The 18093-nt window shown below is 35.5% G+C and overlaps 1 protein-coding gene across 3 annotated transcripts; it reads right to left on the reverse strand.

Annotated features, from left to right (window-relative positions):
- Positions 1 to 336: 336 nt before the first annotated feature.
- On the reverse strand, positions 337 to 17676 carry p2rx3b (purinergic receptor P2X, ligand-gated ion channel, 3b). 3 transcript variants are annotated; one of them, XM_079616794.1, is made up of 13 exons: positions 17523 to 17676; positions 12403 to 12488; positions 11696 to 11831; positions 8252 to 8323; positions 8046 to 8115; positions 6068 to 6161; positions 5904 to 5981; positions 5594 to 5735; positions 4748 to 4884; positions 4412 to 4505; positions 4259 to 4324; positions 1631 to 1708; positions 337 to 1546 (listed from the first exon to the last, which is right to left on the reverse strand). In XM_079616794.1, the coding sequence occupies exons 3-13, from the start codon at positions 11768 to 11770 to the stop codon at positions 1418 to 1420; spliced, it is 1035 nt and encodes a 344-aa protein (XP_079472920.1). In that variant the 5' UTR covers positions 11771 to 11831; positions 12403 to 12488; positions 17523 to 17676; the 3' UTR covers positions 337 to 1417. The 3 variants fall into 3 exon arrangements, with proteins under 3 accessions (XP_079472920.1, XP_079472919.1, XP_079472918.1); XM_079616793.1 differs by having other exon boundaries at positions 12403 to 12505; XM_079616792.1 differs by lacking the exon at positions 17523 to 17676 and having other exon boundaries at positions 12403 to 12711.
- Positions 17677 to 18093: the final 417 nt, after the last annotated feature.

Consider the following 18093-nt stretch of genomic DNA (forward strand, 5'->3'; position numbering starts at 1 on the left):
CAGCAGTCTTCACATGCAAAAACCAAACACGCTCTTAAGAACATTTGCTTGGTAACTTATGCTGTCAAAAAAAAAAAGAAATGTTAAGGTACCTTGTAGTAAAGTTAACCAGGGACATTATTTTACTTTTAAATCCGATTTTCAGTCATTGATGGTGATATCTTGTCAGTCTCGTTTCTCTGTCGTAAACCATTAGTTCAGATAAGACAATTTATATCAGAAAAATTAAATTTTTATTGCCCTGAGCCTCCCCATGAGCATCAATATTTACAAGCAAATTAGAATTGGTGGTATAAATAAAGTATTAACAATGTGTGCATAACGATAGGAAAATAAGAGAAAAACTATTTATTACAATATAACTCCGAAAATGCAGGAGAACTCAGGCATCAAAATGGAAAACAACCATATAATACAAAAATGAGACCGAACACAGAACTGAGGAGAACTAAGGGCTAAAATATACAGAAACATTTACAGAACTAAGAACAGGTGTGCTAATGATTAACCATGGAAACAAGCTAGCAGAATGAAATCAGGGTACATCTACACGACACTGATGAACTAAAAATGGAAACGTTTTCCCTTTGCATTTTTTTGCGCACAGGCGACAATGTTGTTTAAAAATGGTGTATTATGAATGACTGGCCAGTAGTTGGCGAGGTCACTTTGTAAAGAAAAACTACGCGCCTATAAGCTGAACACGTAATACACATGAATTCACCTTTTTCACAATTTAGCATTTTTGTAGTTTACACAGAGATAACGGTATTGCTTGCAAAAACTTGCACTTTAAAATTCGTTTTCAAAAGTTTGTATTTTTAGGCCCCCAAAACGCTGTTGCCATGTAAATGGATCAGCCAAAACGCTTAAAGTTTTCAGTTTTTATTGAAAACTGTGTCGTGCAAACCGTAACAGGGAACAGGATGAACCAAAAATACTCCTGACAGTGTTGGAAAAGTTCAGAAACATTTGATCAAGCAAAAACATTTTCATCTACACTTGGCCAAAAGTGAGGGTGATGCTCTTTTACAATAACTTTATATTCACAAAATAAAAAACACATACAGTTGCATAGCTACATTTTGGGAGTCTACTAAACAATCACATGAATTATTACATATTTTTAACTTATTAATAGTTGTGTAAAGGCCATGCTAACACTGTGAGCATACATTTGACTTACTTTGAGTATTTACTTAATACTATTATTTACAAAAAATACTAATATTTTTGGTTTTTGATCAGTCAGGCAAATTTTGAAGTTTAATTTGATTTGAAGATGATTCTAAAATATTCCTAATGGCTAATGGGGGGAAATTTAAATATGTGTATATATATAAAAAATTACTGAATTAATGGGAAAAAAAATGTAATGCTTTTTTGCCATCCTTCCCAAGCGCTGTGGTGGGCACTATTAACTATAGCGTTCAATGGAAAATGCTCCGGAGTCGGTTGAGAACTTCTCCTCAGGTTTGATTGAATGCAGGCTGTGGTCTCTGGACCTGTAGAATGAACTAGTGCTCTGCATATGTGAATCTGATACCTAGAAACAGAGCAAGAGAGAGGCAGTGAGGCATTCATTGTCATCAAAACTGGATAGATGTAATCTTGTTGGCGACTTGCAAACCTCTTCGAATTTCTTGGCCTTGTACTGGTCAGCTCCTTTCAAGAAGTTCAGCAGAATTATATCACAAAGCACTGTACCCTAAAATAAAGGAAAAGTCTCAGTTTTGTCTACTTGAAGAGGTTAACAGGTATTCATTATTTTCTACTATGAATTAATTTCATTATTAAACATGAACAATAAATAAACAATAAATTATGAATACATTACGAATACATATGCATCCATGCTGCCAAGCTTTAGATGCTAATGCTTTAAAATATTATATTAAGAAGAAAGTTTCTGTCTGGCACTGATTAATGATTAAACAGTCCAAGTTCAAGATGAGGATGGAGACAAAATAGTTACATGCATGTACAAAGGTAAATATATATTGCACAAAAATTATGTTAAAATAATGTGATCAATAAGTTAACATATGTTTTTACAAGATTCAACCATTTTTTTTAAGTCAGTTTAATGTAATTTAAGTTGAAACGACTTAAACATACAAGTTGATTATATTATTTTTTTTACAGGGGTATATTATGTCTATACTGATCGATCGTTCTGGGGCCAGCCGGGCGGTTTGCTCACTTCTCACTTGGGTCATATTTCACATACTTAAAATAAACAAATCTTCATTATTTGACTTACACTGGTCAGAACTATGGTAAAAGTTTTGTGCTTAGTGGCAGGACAGGCCAGGACAGACAATGAGTGAAAGCGTTTTGCTTGAATTTAATGATATCTTAATGATTTTTTAGAACGTTGTACACAATTATTTTAATAAATATATAATATATATATAGCTAAATTATAGTATATTTCAGTATTATAGTAAATAAAGCAAAAAAGCACTTTCTACATTGAATAAGTTAGTTAACTTGTAAGTTTAACTAAAATCTAAAAATCTCAAGAGTAAAACTGGGAGTTGTGAAAAATATGATACTCCGGTGTTTTACCAGATGAAAAATGTATCTATGTATCACCTTTTTACTTTTTTAATTCCTTTTATAACTGTTTTAATTTTCCTTGCTTTTATTTTGTGATTATTTTAATGCCTTTCTGTGTAAAGCACTTTGAATTGCCATGAAATATGCTATATAAAAAAACTTGCCTGGCTAAACGTGAACTTAAAAATATGTAACAAATATTACATTTGTACTTGATTCATCCAAGTAGAAATCAAAGATATAACTGATACTTATATTACTTTGGATTGTTCATTATATTTACAATGAGTCGTGTATTGATTCAGATATAAATATATGTTATAAACATTTACATTTATTTGCAGATTTTAATAAAGTTCACAGATATAACTATCAAGTATAATCTTAACTTTAAGACAATATGGAATGAATGTTTTTGTGCAATGCAATGTGAAGTGACCATCTCATTAAAGGATAATTCCGGTATTTAACACCTTGAGTTTATATTGTAGTTTGTTTTGGATGAACAAGAGTGGTGGACAAATTTTTTTTGACAATGGTTCCTCTCTCGAGTTTTTGACTATAATAGAATTGGCCATGGACCCATTTAACATTGGAGTAAATGGGCATGTCCGAAAATGTCATTAAAACAACCTTTAACATTAGTTTTCAAAACTGTGCAACTCACCGAGTGATTAGTGATGTTAGTTGATGTTCCAGAAACAAAAAGTGTTGCGAAATACAGTTTCTGTCGTGTTTTATTCGTCATTTTGTAAAATCCCATTGAATTCTGTTGAAGGACTGAGTGCTCGTTAATATAAATGCGCTACCGGAAACGGAAAGGGGGCTGTTTACATTTGGTCGATGTAGTCTTTTTGCTCGCTTCCGTTTCTCATAAGGCTAGCGAGCAGAGCAACTGTGCTCCGGGAGAGTAAGCGAAATAAACAAACAAAACCTTCATTAATTGTTTCTTGTAATATGAAGTTGAACTCGACTGTGACCGTGAGTGTCCCGCGAGACATAAACATCAGTTATCGCCATCAAGTGGTCGGGAGTGTGGCGTGCTAACGCTTCAGATTCAAATATTGAGCGGAAGTTACACAGTTGTAAAGTGTCTGAAAAAATAGTTCCACTATAGCAAAATAAACGGATTGGAATCATATATTGCGACGATATATTGTTTATAATCATCAACGAACACCACTAACCACTCGGTGAGTTTAACAGTTTTGTAAACGAACATTATTGGCTGTTTTAATGACATTTTCGGACATGCCCATTGACTCCGATGTTAAATGGGTCCATGGCCAATTCTACTATAGTCAAAAACTCGAGAGAGAGGAACCATTGTCAAAAAAATGTTGTCCACCACTCTTGTTCATCCAAAACAAACTACAATATAGACTCAAGGTGTTAAATACCGGAATTATGCTTTAATATTAAATAACAAATTACATCTTAAATAGTTGAAGCAAATGGTGATTTTGAGTAAGCCACTGTTTATGTTTGGTGCTAGTGTCACACACATAATAACGGATCTCTAATTATTATGGTTGCACCATTTTACTATTTTCTAGTTTGTTGTTGTTATTATGTTTTAACTGACATGTAGAGTTGATTTTCAACTAAGAATTACCCAAAAAGTGACCCATTTATATTATCCATTTTGTGAAAAATGAGCCGTTTTATGTTTATGCAAATTAATGAAGACACATACCACACCAACAGAGGTGAAGGCGGCAACCATGTTGATTAGAGTTGGTATCATGTCAAATTTCCCAGCCTTTAAAGAGAAAATGTAATGAGCAACTATATGTCCAGATGCAGAAAATGCTCGAAAAAACACACAAACAATTTAAAATGAACTCACATCTCCATTAACCAGCACATCGAATCTGATGGCGTAGGCTTTCAGCAGAGTGCGATACTCAGTTCCGTTCTCCATTTGAAAATACTTTGCGTACCTAAGGACAAAGATTTAGGCATTTTAGCTGATACAGTTTCAAAAAGGATTATCCGAGCTATCAACTTCGAATGATTTGGTGCCTTTTTGTAATGTTTTATAGTATGTGGCCACTACAAAAAGTCTGATAAACATGTGGATGAAGTATGTGGACAGATGCATTTACATGTGCATATCATTAGAGGCCTGCAGACTGCAACACTCTTGATTAAACTTTAAGGTGGAAAGAAAAGGTTCTAGAACCTGAAGTTGTATCCCGGAGACACAGTCGTCTTCTCTGACATGGCGTCCAGACGAGTGAAGGAGTAGGCGGGCTTACACTCATCATCTGCCTTGTCTAAATCACATACCCACGCTATTTTTATCCCTATCACTCCTCCCTGAGAGAAAGAGACAGAGATTACTTACACAAATCCAATTTGACTTTGCACTTAAAGAGAAATAACGATGGTGCCATTTTCTTTTCACTGTAAAAAGTGATCAGTTGACTTAACCAAAGTGAGGAAACCAGTTGCCTTAAAATGAATAAGTAATAAACTTCATGTATAATTGAAAAAATTAAGTTATGTGAACATGACAACTTATTTTTTTCAATTATGCATGAAATTTATTAACTTAATAATTTTAAGGCAATGGGTATCCTCACTTTTTTAAGTCATCTGATCACTTTTTACAGTGTTGAGAATTTAAAAAAAAAGAGTCTGAAATGTAATGTTTACTAATGTAATGTTTGCTAACAGTTATTAGATACTTTTATGAAACGGTTGTTATTTTATACAACAGGTATTTCTTTGGCCTCTTTTGAAACTATTTCCATTGGTGGATGAAAACATTTGAACTAAGTGGCCAAACTACTTCTGTTTATTGATATTAATTTAGTTGTAACACATTTTACAATAAGGTTTATTTGTTAATATGAGTTAATTGCATTAGTTTATATATTTATACTTATATATAGAACTGTTGAACAAAGTTGTGCTTGTGAAATATTTCTTACATATGTAAAACTAGATGATAAAAGGAAGAAAGCAAGGTAGTAACAAAGTAACAAAAAAGGCAAATATTAAACATAATTAAATAAACACTCACTTTTATAGCAAGAGTGGTGAAGTTTTGTTGTGCAAATCGGATCACATCACCCACTTTGAATATTGGACAATACATGTTACTCTCAGAGTCAAAGTTACATTTCTTTATATAGGTACTATTGATGTTGGGCAAAAAGTTTCCCCTGAAAGGAAAAGAGAAATATTTAATGAAAACCATAATTTACAGAATATGAGATCTAATTATGAAACAATGAGGGTCATTATTTAAAATAATAATAATCCAAAAAGGTTTACTAGTAGATTGTGTTAAAAAAAAAATATGATAATGATGAGATTTTGATTGCATTTACTTTGTGAAGTTAAAACGTGGGAAGCGAATGCTGTTCTTGATGAAAATGGTAAAGTTCTCCACCTCCATCATGGGGTTTCTTAATAAGAAAAAAACACTCAATCAGTCCTTTTTTTATTCAAAATTCACACATCTATTAATTTGTTTATTCAAAAGTGGACTCACGGTTGAATTTCATCAATCTCTGCAGGACACCATCCTTTGATCTCACAGGTTTTATGGGTAGTATTGAAGTTCACACATCGTCCTGTCAGCAACCCTTCGAGATACAACCAGTAGATCAAAGCATAACATATAGACAGTAAAATTTGTTATAATGTTAGTAAGAAGAATATTTTTTTTTTTTTACAACAAATAATGAATAATAATAAAGGTTAAGGTTAAAATTGGTTAGATCCCCTGTGGTGAAAATGACGTTTTTAATGTTAATGTATATGTGGTGTTTTTAATATAGCCTACTTTAAGACAAACCATGGGCAAATTCATCAGTCAACGCCAATGCTGAGTATTTTAAAACGGCAGTGTACCAAAGACAGTCTAAAATATGCAGTTTGAAACTGCCCCTCTGTAACCAATCCCGTCAATGTGTGGGGCGGAGATTTTTCTATCATAGGTGTGTTCAAATTGACTCGGTGCTGCAGACCGATCGGTCTATGACCTCAAAGTACCGCGAGTACTTTGTACGAATTACTCTCGCGGTACTTTGATGTTATCGGTTTACGCAGTATGGAAGCTTGTTTCCACCACAGAATAAAAAATTGTAACACTAACAGATAATTGTGACTTTTTATCTAACAATTTTGACTTTTTTAAAGTTATGTCAGAATTGCAAGATATAAGATATGAGTTTTTCACAATTGCGAGTTAAAAAGTCAGAATAGAGGGATATAAACTCGCTATTTTGACTAACTCACTAGAAAGTCTAACTCTGAGGGGAAAAATAATGGTAATGGACCTTTTTTCTCAGAATTGCACGTTTATATCTCACAATTCTGACTTTATATCACGCAATTAAGAGGAGAAAAGTCAGAATTGTGAGTTATTGTCGGAAATTGTGAGATAAAAAGTCACAAGACTGTATAGACTGTAAATTACAAAAAGTCGCAAATTTTTATTCCACTTTTTTTCTCAGAATTGCAAGTTTATATCTCACAATTCTGACTTTATAACTCACAATTGCGGCTTTAAGTTTAACTCGATTGTGGAAAAAAAGTCAAAATCGATTTAATCTCATAATTGAGAGTAAAAGGCAGAATTGTGAAATAAAAAGTCGCAAATACCTTTTTTATTTTTTTATTCAGTGGCTGAAACGAGCTTCCATAGCGCAGTGCCGCTTCAAGTCAAACACACCTATTATTTCTAGGGATGCTGATCGTTAGAAGTCAGATGTCTGACTTTGAGATGGCGAACGGGAACATAATTTGTGTTAGCAACACATTATTTGTCCACAAAAACGTATAAGCCAAAAGCTAAACATATCAGTTACCATTATGTGTCAACTTTTATTACAATTCTGAATGGATTATATAGTCTAGAAAGCACGCAAAGACCCTTTTATAATCCCTTTAGAATAACTAAAATCCTGTCACTCATCTGATTTCACAAAGTTACGTTATAATCAATAAAGTTGTCTACATTGCACAATGAGTCTCTTATTTACATCATGCGATGTACTTGATCCACTTGAGAGATTTATTTATGAGTGTGCACGTTTTAACCGGTGTGTGAATTCTGACTAAATTAGATGCCCCTGATTGGCCACTGCGTTCAATACAAACATGTCTGAGCATTTACTAAATCGGTTTCGTCAATATGATATTATTACTGTGTCAACTGAGGGTGCTCTTGAGTGGAGGCATATTCATGGCTCCGAGTATGCTAAATGAAGAAAGGGTGTAAAGTTACATTTCAAGGCTTCAACATTTCAAAAACAGTTTTACAGGAAAACGTTTAATATGTCATTGTGATTATCAAAGATGCGTTTTAAGGGATAAAATTTTTGACGGCAGGGGAACTCTAACAGTTTGAGTGTTTCATTGTGGATTTTTTGTTATCTTGAAATGATCAAGGAAAAACCAATAACCTGATCCTTCAATAAAAAATATTTATCTCACAAAGGATATAAAGAACATTAGAATTTTACCATTGCTTGATGGTTTTGACATCAGCTTCTTACAAGTACTGTCATTGTCACATTTGAATTTCATCTCACTCTGAAGAGTTACATAGACACACACACACACACAAAAGAATCAATGAAATTAGTGTATAACCTTTGACACATTTCAGTACTTCAAAAAAAAAAAAAAACTAACATAATTCAAAGCAGTGTTTCTCTGGACAACTCACCTCTGGACAGTTTCCTTGAACTTGGTTCTCGGTTGTGATGAGCTTTGTTATGATGCAGAAAACTGACGCCCCCTGGTGGACACATGCACGTAAAAAAGACATACTGTATAATAATAAACTGCTATTGTTTTTATTCACAATTACTATAAACTAACCCACACCCTTAATGAGCTTTTTTAGAATTGAAATTAGTATAAAGTATTTACTGTTTTTATGAATAGATTTTCCATGTAAGAACATCCCAACAAGGAACGTTCTCAGAACTTTGTCCAACGACGTTCTGGCAAGGTTCTCTCAAAGTCATGAGCAAGTATTCTTTCAGTAATGTTAATATAATGTCCATTCAGAGATATCCTGTCACCCTAAAACGACAATTAAGTCATCATTTACTCACCCTGGTGTTGATCTAATGCCGTATGCCCTTCTTTCTTTTTCGGACCACAAAAGGCAATTTTGTTTTTAAAATGACCCACCCGCGTTTGTCCATAACGACTTGAAACTTTTGACAATGAATATTTGTATTATCTTGGGAATGTTTGTTTCGGTCTTCACTGGCACTGCACTGGCTGGTTCGGCTCTGCTCGCTCTCCCACGTGTCTACGTTTGAATTCTAGGACTTGTTCAGCCAACACAGTTTTTCACTTTGACTTGATAGATTGAATGAACACAATTAAATATGTTTGTGAATATATATTTTTTATTTTAAGTGAAGACCTCAAGCTATGATTAATACAATGCATCTTTTTGCATGGGGATAATTATTTGGAAGTCATTTATTGAGCCAATATGTAATTGTCAGCTACCACAATTTGCAAAAAAAAATTTTTTTTGCAGTGTATAATGGCAGTGAATTATGAAAGCTTGTTTCCGCCACATAATAAAACATTAAAAAGGTAATTGGGACTTTTTATCTCACAATATAAATATATATATTGAGTGATATAAAGTCGCAAGTGTTATAAAGCCAGAATTGTGATTATATTGTCACATTTTGAGTTCTGTTAATGTTTAAGTTTCTCCCTGTTTGTTTCTATGGTTACTGATTGTGTTAGTTGAGTTCAGGTGTGTCTTGTTAATCAGTCTAATTAGTTCCTCTTGTTTTTCTGTGTATTTAAGAGTTTCGAGCTGTCTAGTTGTCTGTCGTCATCGCTGTTGGCATGGTTGTTCTGTCCTAAGTATCTTGACGATCTCTGTAAGTTTGAGTTTATGATTAATAAAGACTGCTGCATATAGATCCTGTTTCTCCTTTGCTGCAACCAGACCTGTGACAGATATAAACTTGCAATTGCAAGATTTTTTCTTCTCAGAATTGTGAGTTTATTTCTCGCAATTGTGAGTTTATATCTCGCAATTCTGACTTTATATCTCGCAATTCTGAGAAATAAAGTCAGAATTGCATGAATGTAAACTCGCATTGGTGAGATAAAAAGTCTTTTAAAAGGTTTTATTCAGTGGCGGAAACAAGCTTCCATAGTGAATAGTGTCCAGGATCAAGCTTTTAAAAAAGATGCAAACGTATCCCAGAATGGTCCAATGCATAACGTGTCGTATATTCCAAGTGTTCTGGAAGTAATGTATTATTTAACCAAAATCCTGACTTTGGCCATTGAACTTCTGTGCACGGCCCATTCGTGATACTCTGTGCCGCAGTTCGGCCAGAAAAAGTGCAAAAGTTGTGAGAAATTAAGACTAATCAAGGCTTGACTGGACCATTCTGTGATAATTTTGTGTCTTTTTTAAAGTTTAATGGTGGTCAAGTGGTGCAGGGATGACATCAAAACCTGAAAGACTAATTCGCCGCGGGTTCCCTTAAGATGCTCCTTTGGAGTTTTAAAAAGACTGTGGTAAACATAACTTGATGATACTTTGACATTTTGTTTTTACAGTGTAAACTGATAAACACCTATACTGAAAACGCAAATTTTGAAGCAGTTATGTTTATTTTTGAAAGTGTTTCTAAGATAAGACTGTTTGGGATGTGAGTGTGTGCAGTTTATATGGTAAAACGATGGTATCGTCAAGTTAGAATTAAGTCTTCTGGTTTCTGAAGTCATCCCGGGCGCCACTCTATTCACTGCCAATATATATGCGAGTGCAAGCAGGAAAATATTTTTTAACTTTCATTTCTTTGTGGTTCGAAAAAGAAAGAAGGGCATACAGCATTCGAACAACACCAGGGTGAGTAAATGATTACTTTGTTTCATGTTTTCTCAAAACATTAGCCCAAAAACATTATACATCATTTGTGGAACTTTTTTTCTGAAACATTTTAGTTTTAAAACATTTTAGCATTTTAAAATCTTAGTACTTGCTTCAGAACATTCAGAGAACATTAAATAATGTTTAAGGGATAGTTCACCCAAAAATAAAAATTCTGTTATTAATTACCCGCATGTCGTTCCAAACCCGTAAGACTTCCGTTCATCTTCTAACACAAATTAAGGTCTTATTGATTAAGTCTGAGAGATTTCTGTCCCTCCATTGACAGCGACTCAACTGCAACCTTAATGCTTAAAAAATATACTAATTGTGCGGTTTAGTCCAAATTTACTGAAGAGACTCGATCTCTTCATATGATGAACAGATTTAATTTAGGCTTTTATTCGCATATAAACATTGATCAGCAAACATAAACAGAAGCTCATCCGAATGTGTAAAGCTCAAATGTGCTGCGTAACACGAGAATACATTTAATTGGTTCTTGCTGAAACTCAAACGTGCTGCGTAACAGGAGAATGAACCTCATTGGTTCTCGCACATCAAGCGAACATGCTTGATCTTCCGTTTACCACAACCAATGTGTGAGGCGATGAATGTATATTTGAATAAAAGACTAAACTCAATCTGTTCATCATATAAAGTAATCTTGTCTCTTCAGAAAATTTGGACTAAACCCGCTCAATTAATATGGATTAGTTTGACGATCTCTTTATAAACTTTTTGAAGCGTTAATGTAATTATGTAGCTGTCTATGGAGGGCCAGAAAGGTCTCAGATTTCCTCAAAAAGATCTTAATTGGTGTTCTGAAGATGAACACAAGTCTTACGGTTTTCGAATGACATGAGGGTAAGTAATCCTAATTAATGACATAATTTTGATTTTTGAGTGAACAATCTCTTTAATGTTTGGAAAACTATAAAATGTTTGCATAAAAAAAAAGAAAAAAGTTTTTGAAAAACGGGACATTTTGAATGATCAGAGAACATTCAGAAATAACGTTTTTATAACTTTATGAGAACATTAGCAAAACACTCTTAGAACTTTTTTTTTTTTTTTTTGCTGGGTCCTCACATGTCTCCAAAGGGAGATTTAATTATGTTTACAATTTTGACATCAAACTGTAACACGCATAACATGCTATGTTATAGATCACACACACTTGTAATAAAAATTGTTCACTAAAGTATACATATTCTTTTAAGTATTATGAAACTTGAGATTTACTTGAGTTGGTGTGACATAATCGGCTACATCCATGATCCGGTTGTTATACTCTCCGAAACCTTTCACTTTAGTCATCACTGATGACTCGATAGATGTGTCTCGCACTTGATATGCTTTCTCATACAAAAACACCCAGCTGAGGGAGGGGGAGATAGAGAGTTAGGAAAACAGGAAATACAGAGCCATTTTTGCTTTATTTAATGTAAAATGCTCACATATATATATATATAAAACTGCATTTAAAATGTAAAACTTTCATGCACGTATATACTAAGAACAAAATTTTTTAGTCTCATACAACTGCGTTGTACTTTACATCAATTATGTCACCAAGTCAAAAGACTAAAAAACAAATAATTTAATTGTCCAAAAATAATTATTCAAATTAACTGCAATACATTTCTTTAACACTTATAAGGTCCCCTTAGTTAATGCATTAACTACCATTAACTATCAATCAGCATTTTATTTGTTACAGTCTTTATTAATCTTTGTTTATGTTAGTTAATTATAATACACCTGTTCGTTGTTCATGTTTGCTCAGGTCCATTAAATAAGAACAGATAATGTATTTGTAAATGTTGAAATCAACATTAAGATGAATAAATACTTAATACATTTTTAACAAAGTTCTTAAACACAAACATGTTTTTGTTTTTGTTTTTGTTTTTTAGGCTACCATTGTAAAAACGAGTCAGAACACTCACCCAATGAAGTACGTTATGATGAGGAGTTGGACAACACGGTTGATGATGCCGATGGTCCAGCTCTTTACCACCACGGACTTGGTCGTCTCATAGGTAAAGAAATCTGTTACACAGGTCCACATTTTTCCAGAACACTGCTGCATTCACAAAAATTACACTTCAAGTGTATCAACGTATTTGCATGAATGTTTAGTTAACGCTGGTGATAATTCTGTCCAAATGCTTTATCCTGCGTTTTGTCAATAAAAGTAAAAAAAAAACTCTTCAGTAATGTTCCTTATTTGTTTCCCTGATAAAAAGTCTCCACATCTTGAGATCAGATGCTTTCACAGAAGAAACATATTTCTCTTCCTCCTAGTCCCTCCCTCTCTCCTCCCTCTTTTCTTTTTCTTGGTCCTTCAATTATTCTGTCCGTTATCCAGATATAAAATACATTTGACATTCTTAGCAGATGTTCTCTTACCATTATATCATGTCACCTTGAAAGCTCCATGCAGTAAATGGCATCTCATTAGAGTAGCATTAAAGATTACATCTTTGCGATCTTTTCCCAGCTGATGGACCATATAGTCATTAGAAATATCAGTTAGTTATTTAAACTCTCATGTTCTAATAAGATTGGCTGGATGTTTTTTACATTTATGCATTTAACAGACAATTTTATGCTTGGAGGCCCAGAATCCCTAATGTTGTTTGTGTAAAAAATAATATGAATAATATTATCAGAAATAATATTAGTTGTATTAATTTACATTTAAGCTTTTGGCAGACGCTTTTATCCAAAGCGACTAACATTGCATTTCAAGGTACACTATTACTATTATCATTAGTTGTTTTTTAACTAATATTATATAAATGTTTTTATTAACCTTTACTCTTTTACCATTCAAAAGTTATTAGTAGTTTTTAACATTGTAACATCTCTTATGCTCACAAAGGTTGCATTTATTTAATCAAAATAACAATAAAAACAGCAATGACAATTAATCATATTTAAGTCAATTAAGTAACTGTTTTACAATGTTAAAATGCAATTTATTCCTGCGATGGCAAAGCTGAATTTTCAGCAGCCATAGTTTCACATGATCCTTATTAAATTATTAATATCAATGCTGAAAACAGTTGTGCTGCTTAATATTTTTGTGGAAAACATGATACGTTAACCCCCCTCCCACCCCTGTAACATCATAAAACTAACTTTTGATTGCTGAATAAAAGTATTAATTTATTATTTCCCAAAATTAAAGCAAAACAAAAACAACCCTTTGGCAAGCTGAACTTTTTATTTATTTATTTTATATTATAATTAATATTTCAATTTATCAGTCATTAACACTGAAGCGTCCAAGTGGATGAGGGTGCCCTGCCAGACTACCATTAACTCCAATCTCAATTATGCAAATAGAAAAAATTTAGGCTGCATCCCACAACCAGCACTTACTAACACATACACTTTAACCACAACTAAGAGGCAACATTTCTTGACAGGGTCGAGAGTGGAAACATTAATCTGCGGTTCTCTCTCTCTCTACATCTGGGACTTGCTTCCCCACAAAAACACACACAATGAAGGAGTAACGCATGACAGAGGTCCAAATCGAATGAGAGGCAGCAGAGTGGGGCTACGCTCAAGCACTGCTGGAGTATATGAAGATGTCTATCAGTCAAGGATAATGTTAAGTGTTAGATGTCTCAAGCTGATTTGATTGTCTTGAAACAGGATCTTGAGATGAAGGGAAGGTACATAGTGAAAAGGGGGGGAGAGAGAAAGAGACTGAGGAGAGAGTGAGGAAATGGATGGGACTCAATACAAATTGGTGAACAAAGTCATCAATGCACCAAATGCAATAATGAGCAAAGTGGTTTGAGAGCCATGATTGAGAGAGAGACAAAATTCACAGAAACGTAACAGATATGAATAGGGGGAGTGATACAAAAAAAGCAGACAAAATGGAAATGATAGCACGAGGAAAGAGAAGGGGAGAGATATTGGAATTAACGTTACATGCATATACCAGTAACCAGCCCTTATGAAAGTTAACCATGGTTTTATTATAGTAAAAGTGTAGTAACCATGTTTTTTGCCGGATTGATTACCAATTGTATAACCACAGTTTTAAGTTTTCAAAAAAAAAAACATGGTTAAATTGCATGGTTTAACTAGAATATGGTGTTTTGGTTGTATTTTTAGTAAAACCATGGTTAATTTTTGTAAGGGAGAAACAAGATCAAAATAATTGGATAAGTAACACAAATTTTCAGGTTACGACTGTAACCCTAGTTCCATGAGAGGGGAACCTCCGCGTGATTGCGTCAGATGTCCACTAATCCAATGGCGAGAGGGAACGTCACGGGCAGGTGACGTCATGACCAAGAAAGGATTAAAGCACATCAGGGATGACAGGTGTTAGCTTCTATTAGCCGAAGCAAGTCTATCACAGGGATTAAGGAAGTATGGCAGGGCAACGCAGCGTCTCGTTCCCTTCTCAGCGAACTAGGGTTACAGTCGTAACCTGAAAAGTTCCCTTACGAGGGAACTCGCCCTGCGTCGATGGCGCTTTGGGAACGATAATACCCAAACGCTGTACTTACAAGTGCCTGTCTGTGTGAAACTGTGGCACAACTAAGACATAAGCACCTGAGAACCGGGGTAGCGTCCAGGTCCAGGCTATAAAACCTCACGAATGTGAGTGAGGAAGACCAACCCGCCACATCACAAACCTCTTGAAGGGATACACCCGAAATTAAGGCCTTAGATGCCGCCATACTCCTGGTAGAATAAGTTCTGACAGCCAAAGGTGACCAGAGACCTCATAAGCAAGAGAGATAGCCTCGACTATCCACTTGCTGACTGTCTGCTTAGAAGCAGGAAGACCTTTCTTAGGTGTTCCAAAACAGACAAACAGCTGATCCGAATTCCTCCACAGGGTCAGTTCTGGATATATGTATCCAGCGCTCTTACTGGACAGAGAAGGTTCAGCTTTTACTGGTCCTGATCTCTGAAAGGAGGACGGCAGAAGGCTTGCAAAACCGTAGGCCGTGGTACATTGGTCGGCACCTTAGGGGCATAGCCCGGTTTAGGGTAAAGAAATGCCTTGACCATTCCAAAGTCAAGGCAAGTGGGGGATACCGATAAGGCCTGAAGATCTCCTAGAGAAGAAATAGCTAGAAGGAAAACTGTTTTTAACGTCAGAAACTTTTCTGAAACTGTAAGGGGCTCGAATGGAGCCACAGATAAGCCTTCTAAAATAACAGCCAGGTCCCATGTAGGAACCCTGGTTCGAATTGCTGGCCTCAGCCTCAAAGTACCAAGTTATTAGAGGGTTCCTCCCCTAAGATGCCTTATCCACAGGGGCAAGGTAAGCTGCTATGCCTGCCACATAACCCTTTAAGGTAGAAGGGGATAGCCCTGCCAAAAAACGATCTTGTAGAAACCAACCGGGCAGTTAACTGGATCCTATTGCTATTTCGCATACTGCACCAAGAAGTGAATTCTTTCCACTTCAGGGCGTAAAGTTTCCTTGTGGACGGAGCTCTGGAGTAAGGTATGGCATCTACAACCTCGGTTGAGAGACCAGCGTCTATGGGCCCCCTCAGAGGCCAAATCCACAGGTTCCATATTTCCGGGCGAGGGTGAAAAATCGCTCCTCCTGCCTGAGATAGTGGAATCTCCAAGGGAGACCTGCCGAGGAGGGAGACCTGCCGAGGAGGGAGACTAGGCCAGAGAACCAAATCTGGCTTGGCCAGTATGGTGCTACTATCAGTAAACTTATTTTGTCGAACTCCTGGGAGCAGAGCAATTGGGGGAAAAGCATACAGGTGTAACCTCGGCCACGTCTGTACCATAGCTTTCAGCTCAAAAGGGCTGCTCCACTGCCTCGGGGTGAATTCTCCAATCCCCTGGCCTCAGCCCGTCTCGACAGGATGTCTGCTCCAATGTTTTGGTACCCCGGGATGTATACTGCTCTCAGGGAGAGCATCTTCCCTGGGGACCACAGGAGGATCTGACGCGCCAGTTTGCATTAGGGGTTTTCACACAGGGTAGTTCTAGGAACTTAGTTCTAGGAACTAGCCACCAGAGTGGTTCCTCGAGAACTAATGGTTCCCCTATAGGAACATTTTTACTGGTTGCATTCGCACGGCCAGTAGGAACTCTGAAGTGACGTAAGCCGTGCTTGTTGTTGTGACTTTTATTTTGACGCCGTGGCGGACAAGTGCGGGCAGGGAGAAGCACACTGCTTGAATGTTTGGTTCACCGTATGTGATATAGGCCTAGTGACTGCAAAATCTCGGGACAGACAACAATAACTAAGACACACAGTTTGACATAGAGCACTGGCTGAGGTACAGAAGCTAACTCCGGTCATTACGGATGTGCTTTTATCCTTTCCTGGTCGTGACGTCACCCGCCCGTGACATTCCCTCTCGCCATTGGACTAGTTGACATCCGTGCTTCAGAGCAAACACGCGGAGGCGTTTCTAAAGCGCCATCATCACAGCGTGAGTTCCCTCAAAAGCGGAAGAAAGAAGTAGATCCTAAAGAAATGTTTATAGAATATTTCTTCTATATGAACAGCATAGACATTAAATCGGTCTCCCAGCTAACATGATCGTTTTCAGAACTTTGGCTAACGTTCTGTCATGATTCTCTCAAAGTAATCAGCAAATATTTATGGTGTTAATAGAATGTTTGTTCAAAGTTCTCTTGTCTGTAATAGGGCTCTCAAAATATTACAGAAATGTTTGTTTATCTGAAATGTTCTAAGTTTTACTTGTCTCAGAATATTCAGAGAACATTTAAAAGTTTTGTTCCAAAAATGTCTGCAGAATTATAAAATTGAATGCTTCCTGAAAAAACGGTATAGGCTATACGTCTATCTAAAACAAAAGGTAAGTCAAGAACGTTCAGAAATATTGTTTTCATAACTTAATGGAAACATTAGCAAAACATTCTTAGAATGTTGTTACCTTGGCCTGGGAATATATACATCCTAAGGAAAGAATATGATAAAAAAAAAAAATCTAATATAAATCTAAATAGAATCCTTGACGAGACGCACCCCTACTTCTGTAGTTTTAGTGTTTTCATGTTTTATCACGGATTCAGAAACGGTCTTTACCTGCAGTAGAGTCGTTCACAAGCTGCTTGTGCTAGAGCATTTTCGCATGTTTGATTTGGCTGTATGTTCATATTCACTTATTTCAGCGTTCTTTCTGTTTTGTTAGTTGAGAAACCGACCTAAACGATTCACCGTTCTGAGTAAATAAACTCAGACCTTTTTGACAAATTCATGGAAAAGAACCGACTCAGGTGATTCATTCAAGAATTAGGTTCCGGTTATAAACAAATACTGACTGTATTTCATTTTTTAATCTGACCAAACAGCATAGCAAAGAGATATTCATTAAAGTCTTACTTTTCGTTCTCAAAAAAGAACAAACTCAAACCAAAGTTTTTATGCAACTAATTAAATAAAAGTCATATGACTCATTCTTAATAATAATAATAAAAGTAATTTATGCAACAGGCCTCAGACATCACTTCTGATTCTTTCTAAACAACATCAAATTCGATACATAATGGTGGCAACGTTGAGTAAATGTTGAAAAAGGGCATTGATTTAATGATTCCCAAGTGAAATTAGCTTGGACAATTTGCTCCCACAAAAAGGTGGCGCCCTTGGTAGTCGC

This window comes from Phoxinus phoxinus (genome assembly GCF_949152265.1).
Source record: "Phoxinus phoxinus genome assembly, chromosome: 6".
Classification (NCBI taxonomy): domain Eukaryota; kingdom Metazoa; phylum Chordata; class Actinopteri; order Cypriniformes; family Leuciscidae; genus Phoxinus; species Phoxinus phoxinus.

Bases quoted from the DNA above. Each gene is read 5' to 3' on its own strand.
- p2rx3b (XM_079616792.1), bottom strand. From the start codon at position 12,545: ATGCAGCAGTGTTCTGGAAAAATGTGGACCTGTGTAACAGATTTCTTT. The intron at 8,324-11,695 runs GTAAATCTCAAG...TGTGTCCACCAG, and splicing joins ATTATGTCACACCAACTCAA to GGGGCGTCAGTTTTCTGCAT. The intron at 4,325-4,411 runs GTGAGTTCATTT...TTCTCTTTAAAG, and splicing joins ATGTGCTGGTTAATGGAGAT to GCTGGGAAATTTGACATGAT.